At 42.5% G+C, this 20816-nt stretch overlaps 1 protein-coding gene across 2 annotated transcripts; it reads left to right on the top strand.

Moving 5' to 3' along the window:
- Positions 1-8: 8 nt before the first annotated feature.
- Positions 9-18040, top strand: SCO1 (synthesis of cytochrome C oxidase 1). 2 transcript variants are annotated; one of them, XM_027131070.1, is made up of 7 exons: positions 9-311; positions 1379-1469; positions 4491-4688; positions 5432-5524; positions 9246-9361; positions 14312-14351; positions 17928-18040. In XM_027131070.1, exons 1-7 carry the CDS (start codon positions 27-29, stop codon positions 17993-17995), a joined length of 891 nt encoding a protein of 296 aa, XP_026986871.1. In that variant the 5' UTR covers positions 9-26; the 3' UTR covers positions 17996-18040. The 2 variants fall into 2 exon arrangements, with proteins under 2 accessions (XP_026986871.1, XP_026986870.1); XM_027131069.1 differs by lacking the exon at positions 17928-18040 and having other exon boundaries at positions 10-311; positions 14312-15216.
- Positions 18041-20816: the final 2776 nt, after the last annotated feature.

Here is a 20816-nt window from a genome sequence, read left to right as displayed (position 1 = left end):
CAAAGGAGGCGCGGTCTCTCGAGCTCATGGCGGGCTTGTTGCGCGCGCCCGGCCGGATAATGCGGCTTCCGAGTAGCAAACTTTGGTTTCTCTTGCCTCGCGGCCTCGGGGTTTGGGGCCCCGGGGAGGGGACCGCGAAGGTCATGCTGGGGCGGCTCCGCGCGCCGCCAGAGGAGGCGTGGCGGGCCTCGGGGCTCGTTGGCAGCTGCCTGCGGTGCCGGCTCCTCAGCACGGCGAGGCAGCCCTCGCCCGGGTCGTCAGGACCGGAGCCGAAGGGCGGCGGAGACCCCACGCGCCCCTCGCAGCCCCGGGTGAGTGCACACCTGGAGCCCTGCCTTTGCTCGCCAGTCAACCCTGCGCGCCCTTCCTATCCCACTTGGTCATAACCTCAGAAACCACTCGGCCTCAAGTTGTCCTCCACTCCGCCGGTTGACCTCCCTGGGTCACAGAATCTCATCCCGCATTTTCCTCCGGTTTGCACGGACCCTCAGCGGTAAAGAGAACCTCAGAACCCACACCCTCTCCACGTGGTTAGATACCCGGGCTTGGATTTTAGTTAGCTTTTGCGCCAAGAAAATAAGTTTCAGGTGTTTTAAGCGTGGGGGCTGGGTCTCAACCTTAAGTTTCCCAAGATTGAAGCGCGTCAGAGCATTTTTATTATTTATCACTTGGCTCTCCCTTCGGAGGTCTGGTGTGTATATGCTGAAATTGAGCACATGTGGGTCGTAGTGGCGTGCTGGATATGCCTTTTTTCTTTGGTTTCTCCCGGGTTCTAGTTCTGACCCCAAAAGAACTTAAGAGCCATTAGGCTCTAGTGATAGGCAAGAGAAGTGGTCTTCGGAGCTGGGGGAAGGTTAATGAGTTATTTTATCTTGGGACTTGGAAAAAGTACAAAGAAATAATGATGCAGTTTTCAAGACGTTCCACTTTTAGCTGTCTTCTACTTTGGCTTTGTTACTTTTGGAAGCCAGAGTTAGGTTAACCTTCTAAATTTATTTGGTTTATTTCTATGTATTCTCAATATCAGCACAAGCAGGTGATTAACTGGTTTTTAAATCAGCAGTTGGGATCTGGGTCACACGTGGTAACAATCATGGTGCTTGAGCCTTGGGTCTTTTTTTCCACATGAAAAGAAATCGACTTAGGGAACCTTCCCTTGGAAAGAAGTGCCTTTGTAATTGTGTTAGGAGCCCAGATGCAACTGCATCCCCAGAAACTTTCAGTATTTTCTCATCCCAAAGTAACGTGAAACATGCTGTCCGTTTAACAAGATCGAGGCCTGTGTGTAGGTAGCTTCAAAAATACTGTAATAAGTTTAGTGTGATTAAATGTTTTCATCTTTTTAGTATTTTTATTTTTGAAATCTCTGCCCCAGTAGCCTGTTTCCTGGAAGTCCTTAGCCATCACATTTGCTATTGGAGGAGTTTTACTGGCTGGGATGAAGTACTTCAAGAAAGAAAAGACAGAGAGTAAGTAGATATTATCTGGTCAGCGCTGAATAAAATCCCTCCTGGCTGTGGACTGTCATCTTTTTGTCATTGTTGTTTTTAAGCTTTTTATCTAGAAATAATTTTAGGTTTACAGAAGAGTTGTAAAAATGACAGTTTCCATGTATCTTTCACCTTTCTTCCCCTAATGTTAATATCTTGTATAACTATGGCTAATTTATCAAAAGTGAGAAATTAAAGTTCATACAGTACTGTTCCCTAACCTACAAACCTTATTTGGTTTCACCTGTTTTTCCACTGTCTTATGTGTTCAGGGCACCACTGTCTAACCATGTGAAAAGACTTATTGTGGACAGATCTGGATGTAGATAGTAAGAAGTCCAGAGGGTGCAAAGATGACTAAGGTGCAGTCCAGCCACTGAGGCGCCCATGACAGTGAAACAGACACAGAAGTGAAGGATTCACTAGATGAGGTTCTGCCAGGCCAGAGGGAATTTCACGGCAAGGAACGGCTCTGGACTAACACTCAGAGTGTTTAGAAACTGTTTACAAGAACTTTATATTTTAGTGAATATTTCAGGACTTTTAAGATTTGTTTTAGAAGTTTCCAGTAAACCTTTGAAGTATCACTTACTCTGTTTTGATTCTTTAGAGAGTCTCTTTTGATGACATTACACAAAGGATAATGTTTACAGCTGGGAGTGAAAATTCATAGGCTTTAGAACTTTAGGAATATAAGATCCATATTGATATACAGGTATATTTCTTTTGTGTAGCAAGCAGTGTTTTATTGATATGATTTTCATATTTTAATAAGCAGTTAAGTTCCTTCAATTTCAAAATGAAACAGACCTGACAAACTAGGAAAGTAATGGTAGAGACGATTGTAGAAAAAGCCAGGCTTCTTATGACTTTAGTTTGGAATTTCACCTTCAGTTAATAATTTTGTTTTATAAAAACTTGTATTATGAAACAGTATTAAAAGTGTGCCTTGGGGCTTCCCTGGTGTCTTAGTGGTTGAGAATCTGCCTGCTAATGCAGGGGACTCGGGTTCGAGCCCTGGTCTGGGAAGATCTAACATGTCGCGGCACAACTAGGCCCGTGAGCCACAACTACTGAGCCTGCGCATCTGGAGCCTGTGCTCCGCAACAGGAGAGGCCACGATAGTGAGAGGCCCGCGCACCGCGATGAAGAGTGGCGCCCGCTTGCTACAACTAGAGAAAGCCCTTGCGCAGAAACGAAGACCCAGCACAGCCAAATAATTAATTAATTAATTAATAAACTCCTACCCCCAACATCTTCTTTGAAAAAAAAAAAAAGTGTGCCTAAGTTGTTTGAGAGTATTTGCTGACATGATGCTTCACCATCTCCCAATACTTTGTGTATTTTCTACAAACAAGGACATTCTCCAACATAACCACAATGCAGCCATCAAAATCAGAAAATTAACATCAATATGTTAACACCGTTCAATCTTCAGACCTCATTCAAGCTGTGCAACTGATGCCCTCCTTTATTTTACTTATTTTTAATTTTTTTGGCTGTGCCTTGTGGCATGCAGGATCTTAGTTCCCCAACCAGGGATTGAACCCATGCCCCCCACAGTACAAGCACAGAGTCTTAACCACTGGACTGCCAGGGAAGTCCCAACTGATGCCCTCCTTTTATAGCAGAAAGATCCAGTTCAGAGCCACACCTCATACCTAGTTTTTTCTTTGGTCTCCTTCAGTTTGTAACAGTTTTTCAACCTTTACCGGACTCTCATGACCTTGACAGCTTGGAAGATTACAGGCCAGTTATTTTGTAGACTGTCCCTTCGTTTGGGTTTGTCTGATGTTTTCTCATGGTTAGATTCAGGACGCTGTGTTCTCATTGCATTTAGTCAGGTGTCATATGATTTCAGTTTGTCCCATTACTGATTTAAGTTCAGTTTGATCACTTGTTTAAGGTGGTGTCTGTCAGGCTTCTCTACTGGAAATGTAATTAATGTGTATTTTGTGATGTACATTTACACATGTAAATATTATGTATTTATACATGTAAATATTCTGTTCCCCATCAAACTCTCAATTCATTTATTTATATCAGTGTGATTCATGATTTCCTAGCAAGCCAGTGAGTTGTAATCCATCATTCTCTTTGGTTTGACGCTCACATCGTCCCATATTGGTCAGTGGGAGCCCCTTCGACACAGGCTTCTGTTTCCTTTTGACATGCCTCCTATGTGCTTTGGGTTCTTCCTTAATTCTGACATAGAAGGATGTTCTAGGTTCGTGTACTTTCTCTGCCCCAGTCCTGGTATCAGCCGTTTCTCTAAAAAGCCTCATTTCCTTTTAGTGGAGGATATTAGAAGTCAGGATATGAGCTCATTGCTATTGGGGTGTATCCACCCCTGGGTCCTTTCAGTGGACAGAGCTAGGAGAGAGATGTGCTTATTTACATCTATACTTATTTCTGTATCTATATATATTGAAACTATAAGTTTGTATTGTACCTCCCATTTCTTTCCAATACTTCAGCGTTCATTCTAGTTTTCTCTCCTTCCATCGATCTAACTCCTTTTTCATCCATAGCTCTTTAATGTATTTACTTATTTGGTCAAGCCCCTGTGTGTAACTGAGCTCCCATCGCTGCTGTCCTTTCCTCACACAGCTGCCCTCCTCAGCACATTCAGGCTCAGACACCCACTGCCAGGCCACCCACCTCGCCCACTTGGGCTCAGACATTCTGCTCTGCCCTGCCCTCACCCCCATCGTGGCTACACCTGATGGCTAAGGACTGAATTGTTCTGGAGGAGGAAGAAAATAGTTTTACCACTTTCTTTTCTTGTAGTCCTTACTATATACAATAGCGTTTGATTTTATTTTATTGTTTTATGCTTATTTAAAAGATTTTTTAAGCTTCTTGAAAACTGAGGCTATTTCTTCCATATTTTGTGCCCTCAGTCAGTAGTATAGAATGAACCATAGATCAGGCATTTGAGTACCTGTGGTTAGATTGACTTTTTTTTTCCCCTTCGGTGTGTGTTTGTTTGTGTTTAAGAGCTGGAGAAGGAACGGCAGCGAAGCATCGGAAAGCCTTTACTTGGGGGCCCATTTTCCCTCACAACTCATACTGGCGAGCCCAAAACTGATAAGGACTACCTCGGTCAATGGGTATTGATTTATTTTGGTTTCACTCATTGCCCTGATATCTGTCCAGAAGAACTAGAAAAAATGATTCAAGTTGTGGATGAAATAGGTAAGAAAGCCATCTCTTGCTATAAAAAAGTATGTGTTTACTTGATGTCCCTAATGTTACTATGCTTTTCACATTCTTATATTACTGTTAGGTGGAGGGTTGTAATTATTCAGTTTGTGAGAACATAAAATCTCAGTGTTAGGCTTGTTAGTGGCTGTGATTCCCATGACCTTATTCTTTACCAAAGGAAGCTTGTTTTGATGCTAAATGTTAGGTTGCTTAAAAATGTTGGTGTGGTCTGGGTCTCCCTTAACTCTGCTTTGTGTCCCTTTCTTTTTGTAGCCTTTCATCACTGACACTGCCATTGCTTTTTCCCTGGTGACTGATGGTTAGACTAGGAAATCTGTGGTATGGTCTGTGATGTATATCCTTCTTAAAATGAATTGTTCCAGGATATTCAGTCCTTATCAATAGTTTCTTTGCCCTTGAGAAATGGTGGGTGGGGCGGGGGAATCCTACAAACATTGCATTGGATTAGGAGACAGGATATCCACGTGATGTGATTCTGAGTAACAGCATGTGTGCAGGGGTGCAGATATTTGATAGGCTATCTATCTGATTGCACCATAGATATATATATATCTGCCTTTCCTGGAGGCTGTCCCATCCCCTTCCCCATCCGTGTTAGATGTCCCTCTGTGTTGCCTTAACACCTTGCTGTAGCACTCCCTACACGCTGCTGTAATTGCTGTTTTTCTTTTCCCTTAAAATGTGAATACTGATTAATGAGAACTTTCTTTCAGATAGTATTCCAACTCTGCCAGATTTAACTCCACTTTTCATCACTATTGACCCAGAGAGGGACACAAAAGAAGCCATCGCAAATTATGTAAAAGGTGTGTTTATTCACAATGGTTTACATGTGTTTAGCTCTTACAGTTTTTGAAAGATCAGCTTATTTGGACCTTGGAATGCTTTGTAAGATATGGGGGATATATGGTACTGTCACCAGTTTTATAGGTGGATGAAAAGAGTCTCAGAATTGTGACTGAGGCCGGTAAGTAAATAAATAAGGAAGAGGTCTCTCAGTTCCTGGTGCAGGGCTCTTTATTTTGTCACAGAGGAAAGATTGAACTTCATATATCAACAAAGTAAAGAGACCCTTGAATTGAGGGGACACATTGCTTCTGATTACCTTACTCTTCCCTTTGTAAAATTAGGACAGACAGACATTCTGGGAATATGTTCATTGGGAGATTAAAAAAAATTATGAAATATAAGCACATTTTGAATTCATAGTGTATATTTTATAAATCTAAAATATTAATGATAAACACATAACCATTTTAAGGAAGAATTTCAATTCAGACATCTCAACATGCACTTAAAAACTATTAGAAGGTACTTTTTTTTAAGGAATTTTGCCTTTTTTCTTTTTTTTCAAATTTTATTTATTTGTTTATTTATTTATTTATTTATGGCTGTGTTGGCTCCCGTTTCTGTGCGAGGGCTTTCTCTAGTTGTGGCAAGCGGGGGCCACTCTTCATCGCGGTACGCGGGCCTCACTATCGTGGCCTCTCTTGTTGCGGAGCACAGGCTCCAGACGCGCAGTCTCAGTAATTGTGGCTCACGGGCCTAGTTGCTCCGCGGCATGTGGGATCCTCCCAGACCAGGGCTCGAACCCATGTCCCCTGCATTAGCAGGCAGATTCTCAACCACTGTGCCACCAGGAAAGCCCTAGAAGGTACTTTTAAAGACTATAAATTATGCTAGAATTAAGGGTGAATGTTTAGGTTCTTGTGAGCTTGGGTAATTTCTCTGAATTCAAGTTTCTTAAGCTGAAAAAAGTGATGAGAATAAAAATCTGATCAGACAGGTTCTGTTGTTGTACTAGTGTGTGGAACATGCGTGCTTAAAAATCAGGAATTTCCATTTTAATTATGGTGGAATTGATTTAAGCTACTGGTCAGAAGGACTAATGAATAGTTTTCTATTTATTTTTATTGTATGATACCTTCTAATGCATATCCACTAAAACTTTGAGTTATTTTAAAATGTGTCTTATGTAAGACCTGTATATTTTATTATTTAACTCATGTATTGAGAAATAGTTGCCATATAAAAAGAGTACATACTTAAGGTGCACAGTGTGTTACCTTTTGACACATGTGTGCACCTGGGAAACCATCACCACAGTCAGAGTGAACATATCCATCACCCCCAGCAGCTTCCATGTCCCTTGCTAATTCCTCCTTCATGTCCCTCCTCTGCACCCACCTCGTGTCTCCAGGCAACCACTGATCTGCTTTCCATCAATATAGATTAGTTTGCATTTTTAGAAGTTTATGTAAATGGAATTATACAGTATATGCTGTTTCTTTTTAATGACTTCCTTCAGTGTTATTCTGTTGAGATTCATCCATGTTGTAGCGTGTGTCAACAGTTCATTTTTATTGCTGAGTAGTATCCCATTGATGGACATTCCAGTCTTTGGCTATTACAGATAAAGCTGCTGAGCACTCATGTACATGTACGTCTTTGTGTGGACACACGCTTTCATTTCTCTTGAGTAAATACCTGCGAGTGGAGTGGCTGGGTCATATGATAGGTGAATGTTTAACTTTTTAAGAAACTGCCACTTTTTTCGGAAGTGGCGGTACGTTTTTATACTCGCGCTGGCAGTGTGAGAGCTCCAGCTCCTCCACATCCTCGCACACTTAGTAGGGCCAGTCTTTTTAATTTTAGCCACTTCAGTAGGTGCTTAGTGGTATCTCATTGTGGTTTTATTAATGCGTTTCCCTTAATAACTTTTAACATTAAGCATCTTTTCATGCCATTATTTGCCATCTGTATGTCTTCTTTGGTAAAGCGTCTCCACATCTTTTACTCATTTTTATGGGGCTGTTTATTTTTACTTATTTATTTATCATTTATAGTCCTGATACAAGTCTTTTATCAGGTGTATGATTTGCAAATATTTCCTCTCGGTCTATGGCTTGTCATGTCAGCCATGGCTTTTGAAGAGCAGTTTCCATTTTGATGAAGTTCAGTTTATTAGCTTGTTCTTTTATAGATAATTTTTTTGGTTTCATATATGAGAGATCTTTGCCTAACCCAAGGTTACAAAGGTTTGTTTTCTCGTTGAAGTTGTAGAGTTTTTATTATATATAAGCAGAATTTATGTCCACAGTTTACAGGTATGTCAGAAACTTGAGCAATAACATCGTTATTTTCTAAAGCAGGTATAACTCATTGGGTGATAAATGATCTCCAATTTAAATGTGTGTCATATTGGCAATTGTTTATTATCACATATTAACCAAACCTTAGATAATCCCCAAATGAGTAGACATTTGAGTTGCCGTACTTAATGGAAATACCAAAACCTTACAGTAATATTCTTCATCAGCAGGTACATACAGTGATTGATGATATGATCATTTCTAGTTGCATTTGGGGGGGATTTTTAAATATTTAAGTTGGTATTTAGAAAATTAACTGCAATTTCAACAATTTTTTGAAAAGGTTTGGATGTGCAACTAATTCAGGCTTCACTCACCTTCTCTTCATTTAGTCAGAGCGTAGGGAAGAAGAACAAGCCACCTTGCTTTTTCAGCACCTGAGCAGTTTTCCAATTTAGAATGAGTTAGTCCAAAGAATAAAAATAGGCTACCTCTACCTTTGGAAGAAGGTACTGCTGTTAAATGTTGGACTCGGCTCAGTAGTCTGATGAATCCAGGTCTTTTAAGTGACTTCCCCAGCTTACTTACATGAATTCCAAAAACTTAATAGCAAGTGCATGCTGTGAGGTTTTATGTTAGAAAATGAGATACAGGTATTTTGATCTGGTATGAACTAATTGTCAGGCAAACTTTTTTCTCATACGATACAATGGAAAACTGTCGTGCTTAATTCATAATAGTATCTTTAAACTTCAGCATATCTCAGAACTACACCTAAATATTTAAGAACCACTAAATTAACAAAAATTGTGATTTAAATAATTAGAATATATTCCCTCCAGCTCTTTACTAGTCATGAAAGGATTTGACTTATATATTACCAAAAACCAACTTTTGGTTTCATTGCTCTTCTCTATTAATAGCCTGTTTTAAGTTTCATTGATTTCTGCTCTAATTCTCTTCTTCTGCATACTCTGGATTTAATTTGCTCTTTTTCTAGATCCTAAGGTGGAAACTTATATTATTGATTTTAGATCTTCTTTTCTACTATATGGATTCAATAAGTTGTGTTTCCATTTTTATTTTATTCAAGATATTTTTTAAATTTCTCTTGAGATTTCTTCTTTGGCTCATGTGTTATTTAGAAGTGTGTTTAATTTCCATGCATTTGGGGATTTTCCAGATATCTTTCTGCCATTGATTTCTAGTTTAATTCCAGTGTGATCTATCTTGGTGAATGTAACATATATTACAGAGGAGAATTTTCATTTGTTCTATGTGAATTTGTTTTCCCTTGAAACGTGAAGAAATGTTTAGGGACTCACAGGAAGAAAGTGGCAGTAGGGCTGCTGTATAACGGATACTGTTTTTGGAAGTGTAGGAATGGTTGTTTCACTTGCTTCTTTTTCACTGTCTTTCTCATTTTTTTATTTAGAATTTTCTCCCAAACTGATTGGCTTAACTGGCACAAAAGAAGAGATCGATCAAGTGGCCAGAGCATTCAGAGTGTATTACAGCCCTGGCCCCAAGGATGAAGATGAGGACTACATAGTAAGCAAATGCACAGCTTTCAACACCTGGACAGGCTCCCAGGTCCCAGACATTCACATAGCTTTCCGTGATGACTGGCTTTAAAAATGAAATTAAAACGAAAGATAATCTGAGATCATAGCAAATTCCTTAATAATTAGGGATGTTTGAAAGGATAGAAGAAGTATATATATTTTTTGAAGGATGATTGTTTAATTTATATTCATTGTTCTTAGAGTTTAATTGCCTGCTTTTCTAGTGGCACATAAAATTATAGAGCAATATAAAATCAGGGATATCTTAGATTCAATATAATATAATATAATCGTTTGGGGCAAAGCTCATTTTAGTTGATAAACATCGTATTGGTTCTCTCTGCCCTCAATGAAGAGGTATAAGAAATATACTCCTTTTGAGAAGTAGTGTTAGGCCGTAGGGAACTGCGTTTTTGGGTTGAGTGAGTAAGAATTCTGAAAAGCAAGAGAAAAGAAAGCCATAGGCAACTAGACTTCCCATAAGATTTCTTTTCATACCAACTATGCGTTTGCATAATTTTCTGTTTAGTTGCATTTGCAGCTATTATGCTCTACATAATTAGGATTAATTAATTAATTTTTTTAATTAATTAAAAACTTAATGAAGTTTTTTTAATGATGAAGAACAAATTCTATCAGGTTGTTCTTCTATAGCTCTTACATTAAAGAGCCGTCTTCACGTTCATCAGCACTGCCCAGGAGTCCTGGGTCACCTTGTTCCTGTTCTAGTCAGTAGTTTCACAGTGAAGCATAAGCGCCACCCCTACGCACCCAGTTTCCTTCTCAGTGTGGACGTTTTTCCCTATCACATGAAGAGTTGACATTGTATTTTAGTATCATTTCAGGTTTTTTCCTCAGTTGTCATGCTCTAGTTTCTCTATAGTATTGGTTAGACAAAGTGATTAATCATAAGAGCCTTTCCAGCCGCAGAGCTGGTTTTGTAGGAAGAAAGATGGTCAGGATCCTGAGTCGTTGCTCTTCCCGCAACGCCATGGCCAGCTCCCAAGAGTGACGTGCAGAGGGGACATCCCACTGTGGTGCTTTGTCTCTATGGCCCACTGTGATTTCCTCACCACTTTTGAACCTGGAGCACATGTGCCCCTGTAGCTTTTTTTTTTTTTTAATGTTTTATTTATTTATTTATTTGGTTGTGCTGGGTCTTAGTTGCGGCAGGCGGGCTTCTTAGTTGTGGCATGCGAACTTTTAGTTGCGGCACGCATGTGGGATCTAGTTCCCTGACCAGGGATCGAACCCAGGCCCCATGCACTGGGAGCACAGAGTCCCAACCACTGCGCCCCCAGGGAAGTCCCAGCACTGTAGCCTTTGGCCTAAATTAAAAGCACGTTTCTGGTCCCTTTGCCTTAAGCCCACACATTTTCTAGTTGTGGTGCCTCATAGACTTAGGGAAACTTGGGTTCATGGGAGAAAAAGACAAGAAAAATCAGCATTTTCTTCTTACACCCTAAGTTTAAGGAAAGTAGAGGGACCCTACTGTGGTTTCCTCTTGTCACACCAGCAGCATGAGAAGAATGAGAGGAGAGCAGAAAGGAAGCTGTGGAGAAACAAGAGCTTTTCAGAATTCGTTACTCTTCCTATGAAAGAGTTGTATTGACTGGTTTTGAGGTTTAACTTATGATGATAGTGGGAGCAGTTGAGCTAGTCAGTCTGACTTCCAGTGCTGAATAGTTTTATTAAATTGTTTACATATGTACAGTTGTAAACTAGGTAACACCCTTTAGTCTTGTTGCTTATAGCTCATAATTCTAGAGTTAAAATTAATTTTACAAATTAGAGGAAACAACTTATAAACAAGTAAAACATGGGCTTCCCTGGTGGCGCAGTGGTTGAGAGCCCGCCTGCCGATGCAGGGGACACGGGTTCGTGCCCCGGTCCGGGAAGATCCCACATACCGCGGAGCGGCTGGGCCCGTGAGCCATGGCCGCTGAGCCTACGCGTCCGGAGCCTGTGCTCCGCAATGGGAGAGGCCGCAACAGTGAGAGGCCCGCGTACCGCCAAAAAAAAAAGAAAAAAAAAAAAAAAACAAGTAAAACATTCAGTTAACGTAGTAAGAGATACTTGGCTGAAACCGAAGCGCTGCTCACCACAGGAATGTGATTTGAGACACCCACCTCTATAGTCAGCCGCCCCTCGTGGTTTTTTATTTAAATTACTTTGAAACCTTTCATTGTGTAGCCTACGTGTGTATACGGCGAGGTGCCAGTGAACTTATAAACATAAATCACATAAGGTTTGGGCACTGAGATTTGCACTCTAAGGTAGCCATGCAGATAATCCAGAATATGGATATTAAGTTTTTTAGTCTTAAAAATCAAGATGTAAATATGTACGTCTTACAGAGATTCTTGGATCCTCTAGAACCCATCCCAGACCCCATTTTGACAAGTAAATACTGGTCTACTGCCATAAGAATGTGACGTTTGATAAGAATCAGTGAGTTCACTGCTGTACATTTGCCAAATCAAGCAGTAGGGGGAGACACTCTCCAGTTTCTTGGGTTTTTCATTAGTATGACTTCTGTCCTTTGAGGTTACAGATTTTAATCCGCAACACGGTATGGGAAACTTCTCTTAAGATTTAAGGACATGAAGGGAATGAGGGAGTACCTTAAAGGTTGAGATATAAAGGAATGAAGTTTTCTTAATCTCGATAGCAACAGAGGTGAGCTTCTGGCTTTGAATACGAGTGGCATCCTCTGACCTATAGTATATGTAACGCAGGTTACAAGCGTTTAGAATTCCACTGAAAGCTAAATGTGCACATCATTGCGTTACATGTATAGTATTACATTATTTTCTAAAAATTAGGAAATACTCTTGCAAAAGAATACAAATAGCTTTCACACCTAAGAAAAGATGTTCTGTTTTATTCACAATAAAAGAAATGTGAACTGTATAATGTGATGCCATTTTTCACCTGTTAGATCAGAAAGGCCAAAGATACTGTCAAAATCTAATTTAGGAAAAGAGAAAATGCTGCAGTGTTGGAGTGAAATTGGACGAGCTGGCACTTCCATGCATTGTTGATGGGAATTAAACTGATACGCCCTCATAAGAAGGCTGTTTGTCAGTATCATCTGCATTTAAAGTGGAATACTTTTTAGGTTAGAGACCTCATTTTTTGGAATTTGTCTTACAGAGATAACCTATAGCATTGTTTGTAAAAAAGACTGGAAACCAAGCAACCATTCTTTAAAAGGCTACTATATATGTACTGATACAGAACAACGTCCAGTATATTGCTAAGTGAGAAAACAAGTATAGTGTGTTGTTAATTCTGTCTAAAAAGAAATAGGTGGTTGTCGACACACTAATAGACGCAGAGGGTTTCTCTCGAAGAGTAACAGCAGGAACTGGTGGTAGTGGTGCCCTCTGAGGAGAACTGAGGGACTCTGGGAGTCTGGAGGGAGTGGAAGACTTCATTGTATACATTTACTGTGTATTCTTCCATTCTTATTTACATATGATTTGCTCTGCCCACAATCCAAGTGAACACTGAGACGTGACCACTGACAAGTTTGACAGTTTGAGTAGAACAATTTTTTTATTATGTATTAGAAAGTAATTTATGTGAAGAACACTCATAAAATAAGCCCAACACATGCTGAAATTCTGGTCTTTTAAGGGGGAGAGAGAATAGACAGAATAGGAAAGAGGAAGAAATGGGGAGAAAGAGAGGTGTAAGCTGTGGAGTAGGGCTTTAAGAGACACCTGGAGACCTAGTTCTGACTGTCAGACAATTGGAGAAACGCGGGTTCCCTGTCCTCCCGCAGTGAATTACTCCCAGCCCCCTCAAGATCACCAGCTATCTGAGCCCTCTGGGTCTACATTCTTTCCTTATGTGAATAAGCAAGTGGATCTTTCCATGTACTCTCTATGAATGTGTGTGTATAAAAGCACGGTAATCTAACAGACACATCGTGTGTCTGGGTATATTTGGGGTGTCTCCAGCTTGGTATGTATGATCGCATTCCTGTCTTTCTTTTTGTTTTGCCAAACAGCAATCAAGCCTGGAATAAATTCCAAGGATTCTAAGTGCCATGTCTTCAACTCATTTAAAATTGGATTTGTGGAAGCATATAAGTAAAAAAAATTGATGGCTAGTCTAAACTTTAGGTGGAGCTAGGAACACTTTAAGAACTTTGCCATGAAAGTGGATAATGGATTTAAGGTAACTCCTTGGGGCACTTACGGCTCCTGAGGAACTTCTGGGTGATGTGCTTCAGGTAGGATTGTTCAGCGTAGTAGGATTGTTCTTAGGGGAGGACAACACTCGTTGTCATGTTTCCATTTGAATCACTAATATGAGGACTAAATACTGTATTAGAATTTATATATTATATATTTAGTGGTTACTTTTCTGTTTTTGTTTGTAATATAACATGGTAGGCAGAATTTAGCCTGTTGAATGATCACCAGTTCTTCCTAAAACATAAAAGAATATACCCTAGAACTTAATAAAGAAAGTATTTTTCACCAACACTTTTAATCCTGTGCGGTATCTCTTTATAATATGGTTAAGGGATCAGATGAAATATTTTAGTCATAAATGTAGGCTCTTCCCAAGCAGGCTTTGCTGTTCCCCAAGCATTGGCTGTTTAATGAAGGCTGGCAGTGGCCATTTCTTAGAAGTGCATTCTTTTCTCAGAAATTGTGTGGATGAGTGTGTTAAGGATTGAACCAAAAGAATTCCAAGTTCTAGCTGATGTGTCAGGCAATAGTCGGCAAATTTCTGGAAAGATTTTAGATAATTCGTTGCTGTGTATTTAGTATAATAGACTCAGGCCTGTTCCATAAATAATAGATGCTACTTAACTAGTAATGTGAAGTCTCTTATCCTGTAGCATTTATTCAGTAAAATAAGCAGCTTATTTTGGTGAACTTTTTGTCATCCTCTCCTTCCCCCCTTTTCTCTGCAGGTGGATCATACAATCATAATGTACTTGATTGGACCAGATGGTGAGTTTCTAGATTATTTTGGCCAGAACAAGAAGAATGCAGAAATAGCTGGTTTGATTGCTGCGCACATGAGGGAACACAGGAAAAAGAGCTAGCCAAAGCAGCGCGGCCGTGCGCTCTTCTGCTGAAGAGGAAGGAAGCTTTGTCTCCCGTAGGGGCTGATACTTATATGTGTATACATGCAACCTACAGAATGGCCTTCGTACCAGGAGAACACCTAAATTTGGGGCAGGGCATGCTACTCTTGGGTTCAGCAAGGATGGATTCTTAACCAGAAGTCTCCCAAATGGTCGCCTTGAGACCAGAGGACCAAGTTGCCGTGAAGCCAGCGGAACGGACCTCAGGGAAGGACACAGCTGGAGAAGACGCAGCCATGGGGTCTCCACGTGAGCAGAGCCCTCTGATCAGCATGGCTGTCCCTCCAGTGTCTTGGACTCTTGCTCTGGCAGGTTGTAGTGAATTTCCAGGAAGAGCGTAACTTCCATAGTGACCTTGCTTTCCTCTTTGAGTTCTTGGTGGCTGATAACAATCAAATTAGGCTCTCTGACATTCACAGTTAACCTTTATGCTTGAAAGCATTAGTGTAGTCTTGCTTGTTAGTGAAGACCACTGTCAGGTTTGCATTGTGTTCCCCTGTCAGCAGGTGCTGATTTTATTAATGTAGAGAAAAGCTGTTGTTTGGGGCAAACCATTAGATCAGATTCCCTAGGGACCTTTCATGTGATTTTTAGCTGAACGATGTGCCAGGCTTTCAGGGACCTGCCAAATGGGTGTAAGAGGATACAGACCATGAGTGTGTACAGAGTACCCTCCTGCCTGTACCGGATTGCACTTGTCTGAAATAAAGGTGTGCTTTTGCAGCTTGGACAACCGTGGCCTTTCTTGTGGGTGCAGAGATGGCAGCTTATAGCTCTCTGGGCTGAGACCCCCAGACTCGAGGGGGCAGGTAGGTGGGTGCTTGTTAGAGTGCTGGTTCCCAGGCCCAGGGCTGGGTTCACTGAGCTGAGGAAGGATGCAAAGACCTGCGTTCACACCTGCCACCCCAGGTGCCTCTGATGCGGTGGCTGGGGGACTGGGGCCTTGAGAGACAGTTTTGAGGGTGGAGGGGGGCAGGTTTGCATCTGGGCGAGTTAGGTGCGTCATCTTCTGGTGTATCCATCCACAAAGTGCTAGGCAGACAGCCATTCAGGAAGATGCTGGCTTTTGTTTCTGAAACAAAAACTACTCAAAACTTCCCTGCTGTCTGGACTTGACCATTTATCACCATTCTCCACCGGAAACTGCTGCAAAGCCTCTGAAAGTCTCAACAGACCGTAACAGGTGTGGCGCCTCATCAGACATGGGCTTTCCTTGCACATCAGTTCTGTGCTCTGTGCACGTGACATGGCGCTGTCTTTTGGTTTTTAAATTCTCAATGTTAAAACCTACTATAGATATTTATGTCAAGGCATGTGAAAAAGAAAAGTCATAAACTCTATAGTGGTTATGGGCCGAACTTTCCCCCAGATTCATGTGTTTGTTGAAGTCCTAACCCAATGGAGGCAGTCTCTAAAAGGGTGATGAAGTTAAAATGAGGCCTTTAGGGAAGGCCCTCATCCAACATGCCTGGTGTTCTTATGAGAAGATATTGGGACACAGGCACAGAGGAGACCATGTGAAGACACAGAGAGGCCTCCAGAAACAAGCCCTGCCGACCCATTGATCTGGGACTTCTAGCCACCAGAACTGCTGAGACAATAAACATCTGTGGTTCAAGCCCCGGTGCTGTGGTACTTTGTGAAAGCGCCCTAGTGAACTCATACGGTGCCATTCTCCTTTTAGGTTCCCTTACTAAAAAAATACCAAGATTTAGTTTATATAAACTTCAACTCAGTAGTTGGTTTGGAATGACTTTCCCAGGAACCTTGTCAAGAACGTGAGGAACTTAATAAAAGACTACTGTCATGTAACAAAGATCTTAAGTATCTAAAATGCCAGACGTTTGAAAAGATGGTCTGTTTTAAGCCACAGAACATTTGTGTGGATCACTTGGCAGCAGCTTGTGCCGGAGAAAATTCAGTCTTCATTCTCAGCTGTTGCAGGTTAGAGCTTGTGTCATGATCCAGAAAAGGAACAGAAGCTTTTGAAGAAACTTTTATTTGCTCTTCATTCCAGTGTCAAGTTTAGAGGCTTAGAAGCAGGGAAAGGCACCTCAGAGATGACAATCCAAATCTCTCTACTCATGAGCGGACAATCCCAGAGATTAAGGTGCTGGCTTCACTCCTGAATCTAGATTAGAACTTGGGTCCCAATTTCTAGTCAGGTCCCTGCCTGTCCCAGTGCTGTGGGGCACTCATGGGGACCTTGTGAACCCAGACAAAACGGGGGCTCTGTGCACCCATGGGGCAGCCTTTCCATTGTGAATCTCGGGAAATTAAAATCAAGGCTGCCTCTCAGCAAAGTGCCACTTGCAGACCTTGACCTGGATGGGCTATGGTGTTTGTGCTGGACTGTTCAGCGGAATTAATATTCTAAGAAATGGCATTTATTCGAAAATTATAAGAATGCTGTCCATGCAGCAGGCCCGGAAGTACTTTCTGCATCTGGCTGTCCGTGAGGTAGCTAATACCTCAGGTGTAAGAGCCGAGACTCACTGAATACCGGTAGAAAGCCCGTGTGGGGTGGACAGCTAATGTGAACCCAGTAAATGATTTGAAATTGTGAATGCATCTGCATGAGAGACTGTAAAATATCTCATTGTTTTTAAATACAAGATTAAAAAATTAAAATTTTCAAATCAATAGTGCTCTGAAGAAGTGTTTTATTTTGCATATAGCACAATTTAAATTGTGTGTGTGAGAGAGCTACCCTTTCAAAGAGCAGTCACACACAAGCATTTTTCATCCATTTAGCTGATACATTTTACTCTTAGTTCTGAGTTACATTACTCTGTAAAGATACGGGTGGTTATTCCTATTTATTAATGAGGTACAATTAATAACCTCTAGCCACGTGTTCCTTCATACCCTCTTTAGAACTTAGGTATTTTCTGTTCATTTAAGAATGTACTTTAAAGTTTGTCTTTCCATGATTATAACATAAAAATTTGGCATATACAGAAAAGTTGAAGAAATTTTTAAACCACCATTGTTCCACCACCAGGAAACTATTTGGATGCATTTCCTTTGGATCTTCAACATTAATCTTTTCTTGTGGAAATCCACCGGTGTGTTCCTTTAAAAAATTAGACATGGCAGGTCAAGCTCAAGTCTCTGTAACCAGCACTGCCCCACCTTCCTCATAGGCAACTGCTGTTTAGTGTTGGGTGGGTATCATTCCAGAGTATTAAGGACCCACGCAGGCTGTGTTCTCAGGCTCCAGTTATGAACACTTGTTAAACTAGCTCAGTGCTGCTCAGTTTTTATGTAGCTGTTATTTTTGTTATATTTTGTGTAATTATATTATTGAACTTGAAGGTAGCCCGAAATAGCCCCCTCTTGCCAAGGTTAGGTAGTGGATTCACTAGAGGAAAAAAACAGCTTTCAGGGCAAACTTCAGTTGTCCCCTCACCATTGTTGATTGATGGCATCATTTCAGGTGTGTTGGTGGAGAGACTTCGTTCTCTGGGAATGGTGACGTGGAATTGGGGACCACACGGCCAGTAACCCTCAGAGCTGGCCGGACTCGGGCTCCTCCCCTGCAGGGGTGGCCGGTGTGCAGCACCTGCACGCAGCCTGTCCATTCATCGTGCGTTGCTCTTCAGGAGTTCATTGCCCTGAAACCAGCCTGGTTTCCATCCTGACGATGCTAAGGTAACCTCTCACAGCCTTACTTTTCTTACCTGTCACCTGGGGATATAATAGCACTGGTGTGGTAAGGTCGCTGTGAGGGTTAGAGAAGCCGTGTGGAACACCAGCACATGCTCAGGAGGTGATGCCTGGTGTTATTTTTGGTCCTGATGAGGGCAGTGATTTGAGGCATGCTTAACAGGTGGTGTCAGCAAGTGGGTTTGATGATAAGTGTTTTCTACCCTGCCTCCACCCCCCTGCTCCCCACACTGGAGTCTGCCTTGCAGTATCCTAATTCCTGGAACTCCCCCATCTCCTGTCCCCCACCCCCACCCCATACATACCTGAGCCTGGAGCTGTTTGGTCACATTACCTTAATGAACTCTTCACACCTGTTTTCTTAAATGGTATTCAAATATAGAAAAAAAAGTTTCTGGGAAAAACCATCAGGTTGAAACCAGAAGTTTTGGGGCGTTTGGTCCTGACAGGAACAGCAGGGCATGAGTACACGGTCAGAGCAGCTTCTTCCTCAGGAGTGGGGTGGGTGCAGGGGCCTGATAGTCTTCAAGCAGCTCTGAGTCTTCCAAGGAGGAGGGCAGTCCTCCACGTTCTAGAATGTGATGCTCAGGACAGCGGGTTGTTGGAGGGCTGCTGGCTGCAGCGAGGGCTTCGACCACAGGTGCAGCTGCTCTGTCAGATGGTGACTGTTCCTATCGAGGATTTCTGGCTTTAACAATGGAGTGTCACTCCCACTTTGACCTAAGGGGCCAGTTGCTGTGTCTGGCTGCTCACATTTTCCTGGGCCTAGTTTCTGCCAGTCTGGGCCAAGTTGGTTTAATTCTGTGCCATCTCTGCCGGTGCTCGGCTCACAGGGTGGTGCTTACTTGCCTTCGAGGGTCCAACAACAGGTCATGAGCGAGCTGTTCGTCTGTTCCTTCAGTATTTATCATGCATCTGCCACGTGCCAGGACTGTTCTCTGTGCTGGGAGACAGGAGGGAACCCTCCTAGCTGGGGGAGCTCCTCTTTAGTATGGCAGACAGACCATCAACAGATAAATGCATAAAGTGGGGTCAGATAATCGTATAGTGGGGAAGAAAAATAAAAGAAGGTAAGGGCTTGGAGAGTAACGAGGATGGGTATTAGTGTGACTGGTCATGGAAGGACTCTTTCAGGAGGTGACCATTTGGAAACTGGGAGTGAGCCATGTGAGTATCTGGGGGGAAGCCCCTGACCCCAGAGTGAGCATGGGACGCTCAAGAAGAGCAAGGAGCCCAGCGTGACAGTGGCTGGTGAATCAGGGAGGGCAGGAGGCTGGAGAAGGGGCCGGAAGCCACATTCATTAGGCGCTGGAGTCCATGGCAGGGACTCTGGCTCTATTTTGAGTGTCGGGGAGGCCCTGGAAGTGCCGAGGGCAGAGCTTCATCTGATCCATCCGCCAGGCGCCCACCGTGACCGTTGCTTTGATTCACGTTAGGAGTCTGAGGGCGCTAATGTTGCCCCTCCTAGGGGGTCTTAAAAGTCACTCACTTTGTGTCATACTTCAGGAGAACGTCTCTGTGGATATTTAATTGAAGGAAAACTTGAGTTTCCTTTTTATTGTGGGAAATTTTAAACATACTCAAAGAGTGGCCTAGTTTAGTGAACTTGATACGCCCGTCACCAAGCTTCAGTAACTCTCAACGCGGCTGACCTTTTTCTTCTACATCTCCACCCATTCCCACCCCACCCAGTCCCACATGTGTGCACATCTATAGAAGATACCAACTCAGTCTTTTAAAAATAACCACCAGGCTTCCCTGGTGGCACAGTGGTTGAGAGTCCGCCTGCTGATGCAGGGGACACGGGTTCATGCCCCGGTCCGGGAGGATCCCACATGCCGCGGAGCGGCTGGGCCCGTGAGCCATGGCCACTGGGCCTGCGCGTCCGGAGCCTGTGCTCCGCAATGGGAGAGGCCACAACAGTGATAGGCCTGCATACTGCAAAAAAAAAAAAAAAAACTCATCACACCAAAAAGATATCTATTTTTGCTTAATATCACTGAATATGCAGTCAGTGAAAAGTCAAGTTTATAAATTGGGTCCTTTGCTTTCAGGGAGCTGCAACACCTCATCATGGAGGTGCAACACCTCATCCTGTCCGGGTTGCATATGTGACTGTGTTTGCACCCAGTCAAGGAGGACACAGGGGTTACCACTCCCACTCATGGGGGAGGCAGTACTCAGGTCGGCCTCTTACCCAACCAAACTTGGGTCCACTAGCCCACACGCAGTAAAGCCAATGCACTGACACAGGGTGTGGGTGAAGTGCAGCATTTATCACAGGGCACCGAGCAAGGCGTCCAGGTAGCTAGGGCTGGAAAGGCCCAAACTCCCCTGACAGCTTTCAGGGAAAGGTTTTTAAAGACAGGGTGAGGGAGGGGCGTTGTGGGGCGCGTGATCAGCTCGTGGACACTCTTCTGATTGGTCAGTGGCGAGGTAATCGAGAGTCAACACTGTCAACCTGGTTCCAGCTGGTCTGAAGTCTACCTGCTTGTGATCAGCATGCGGTCAACTTCTTCCACCTGGTGGGAGTTTCAATATCTGCAAAGCAGCTCAAAGGAAATGGCTCAGAATATTATCTACAGCCCTTGAGGAGGAACTAAAGGTCCCTGAATTTAATAGCTAAACTCTTCTTATTTTGTCTTACATGACTCTTTTC

This window comes from Aethalodelphis obliquidens, unplaced genomic scaffold (genome assembly GCF_003676395.1).
Source record: "Aethalodelphis obliquidens isolate GAN/ISIS:26980383/991018 unplaced genomic scaffold, ASM367639v1 scaffold38, whole genome shotgun sequence".
Classification (NCBI taxonomy): Eukaryota; Metazoa; Chordata; class Mammalia; order Artiodactyla; family Delphinidae; genus Aethalodelphis; species Aethalodelphis obliquidens.
The sequence above is the reverse complement of the archived record's forward strand: the minus strand, read 5'-3'. Positions and strand labels throughout refer to the sequence as shown.

Excerpts from the sequence above, each read along its gene's own strand:
- SCO1 (XM_027131069.1), top strand. The coding sequence starts at position 27 with ATGGCGGGCTTGTTGCGCGCGCCCGGCCGGATAATGCGGCTTCCGAGT. Across the intron at positions 1,470-4,490 it reads CAAGAAAGAAAAGACAGAGA|AGCTGGAGAAGGAACGGCAG; the intron begins GTAAGTAGATAT and ends TTTGTGTTTAAG. Across the intron at positions 9,362-14,311 it reads ATGAAGATGAGGACTACATA|GTGGATCATACAATCATAAT; the intron begins GTAAGCAAATGC and ends TTTTCTCTGCAG.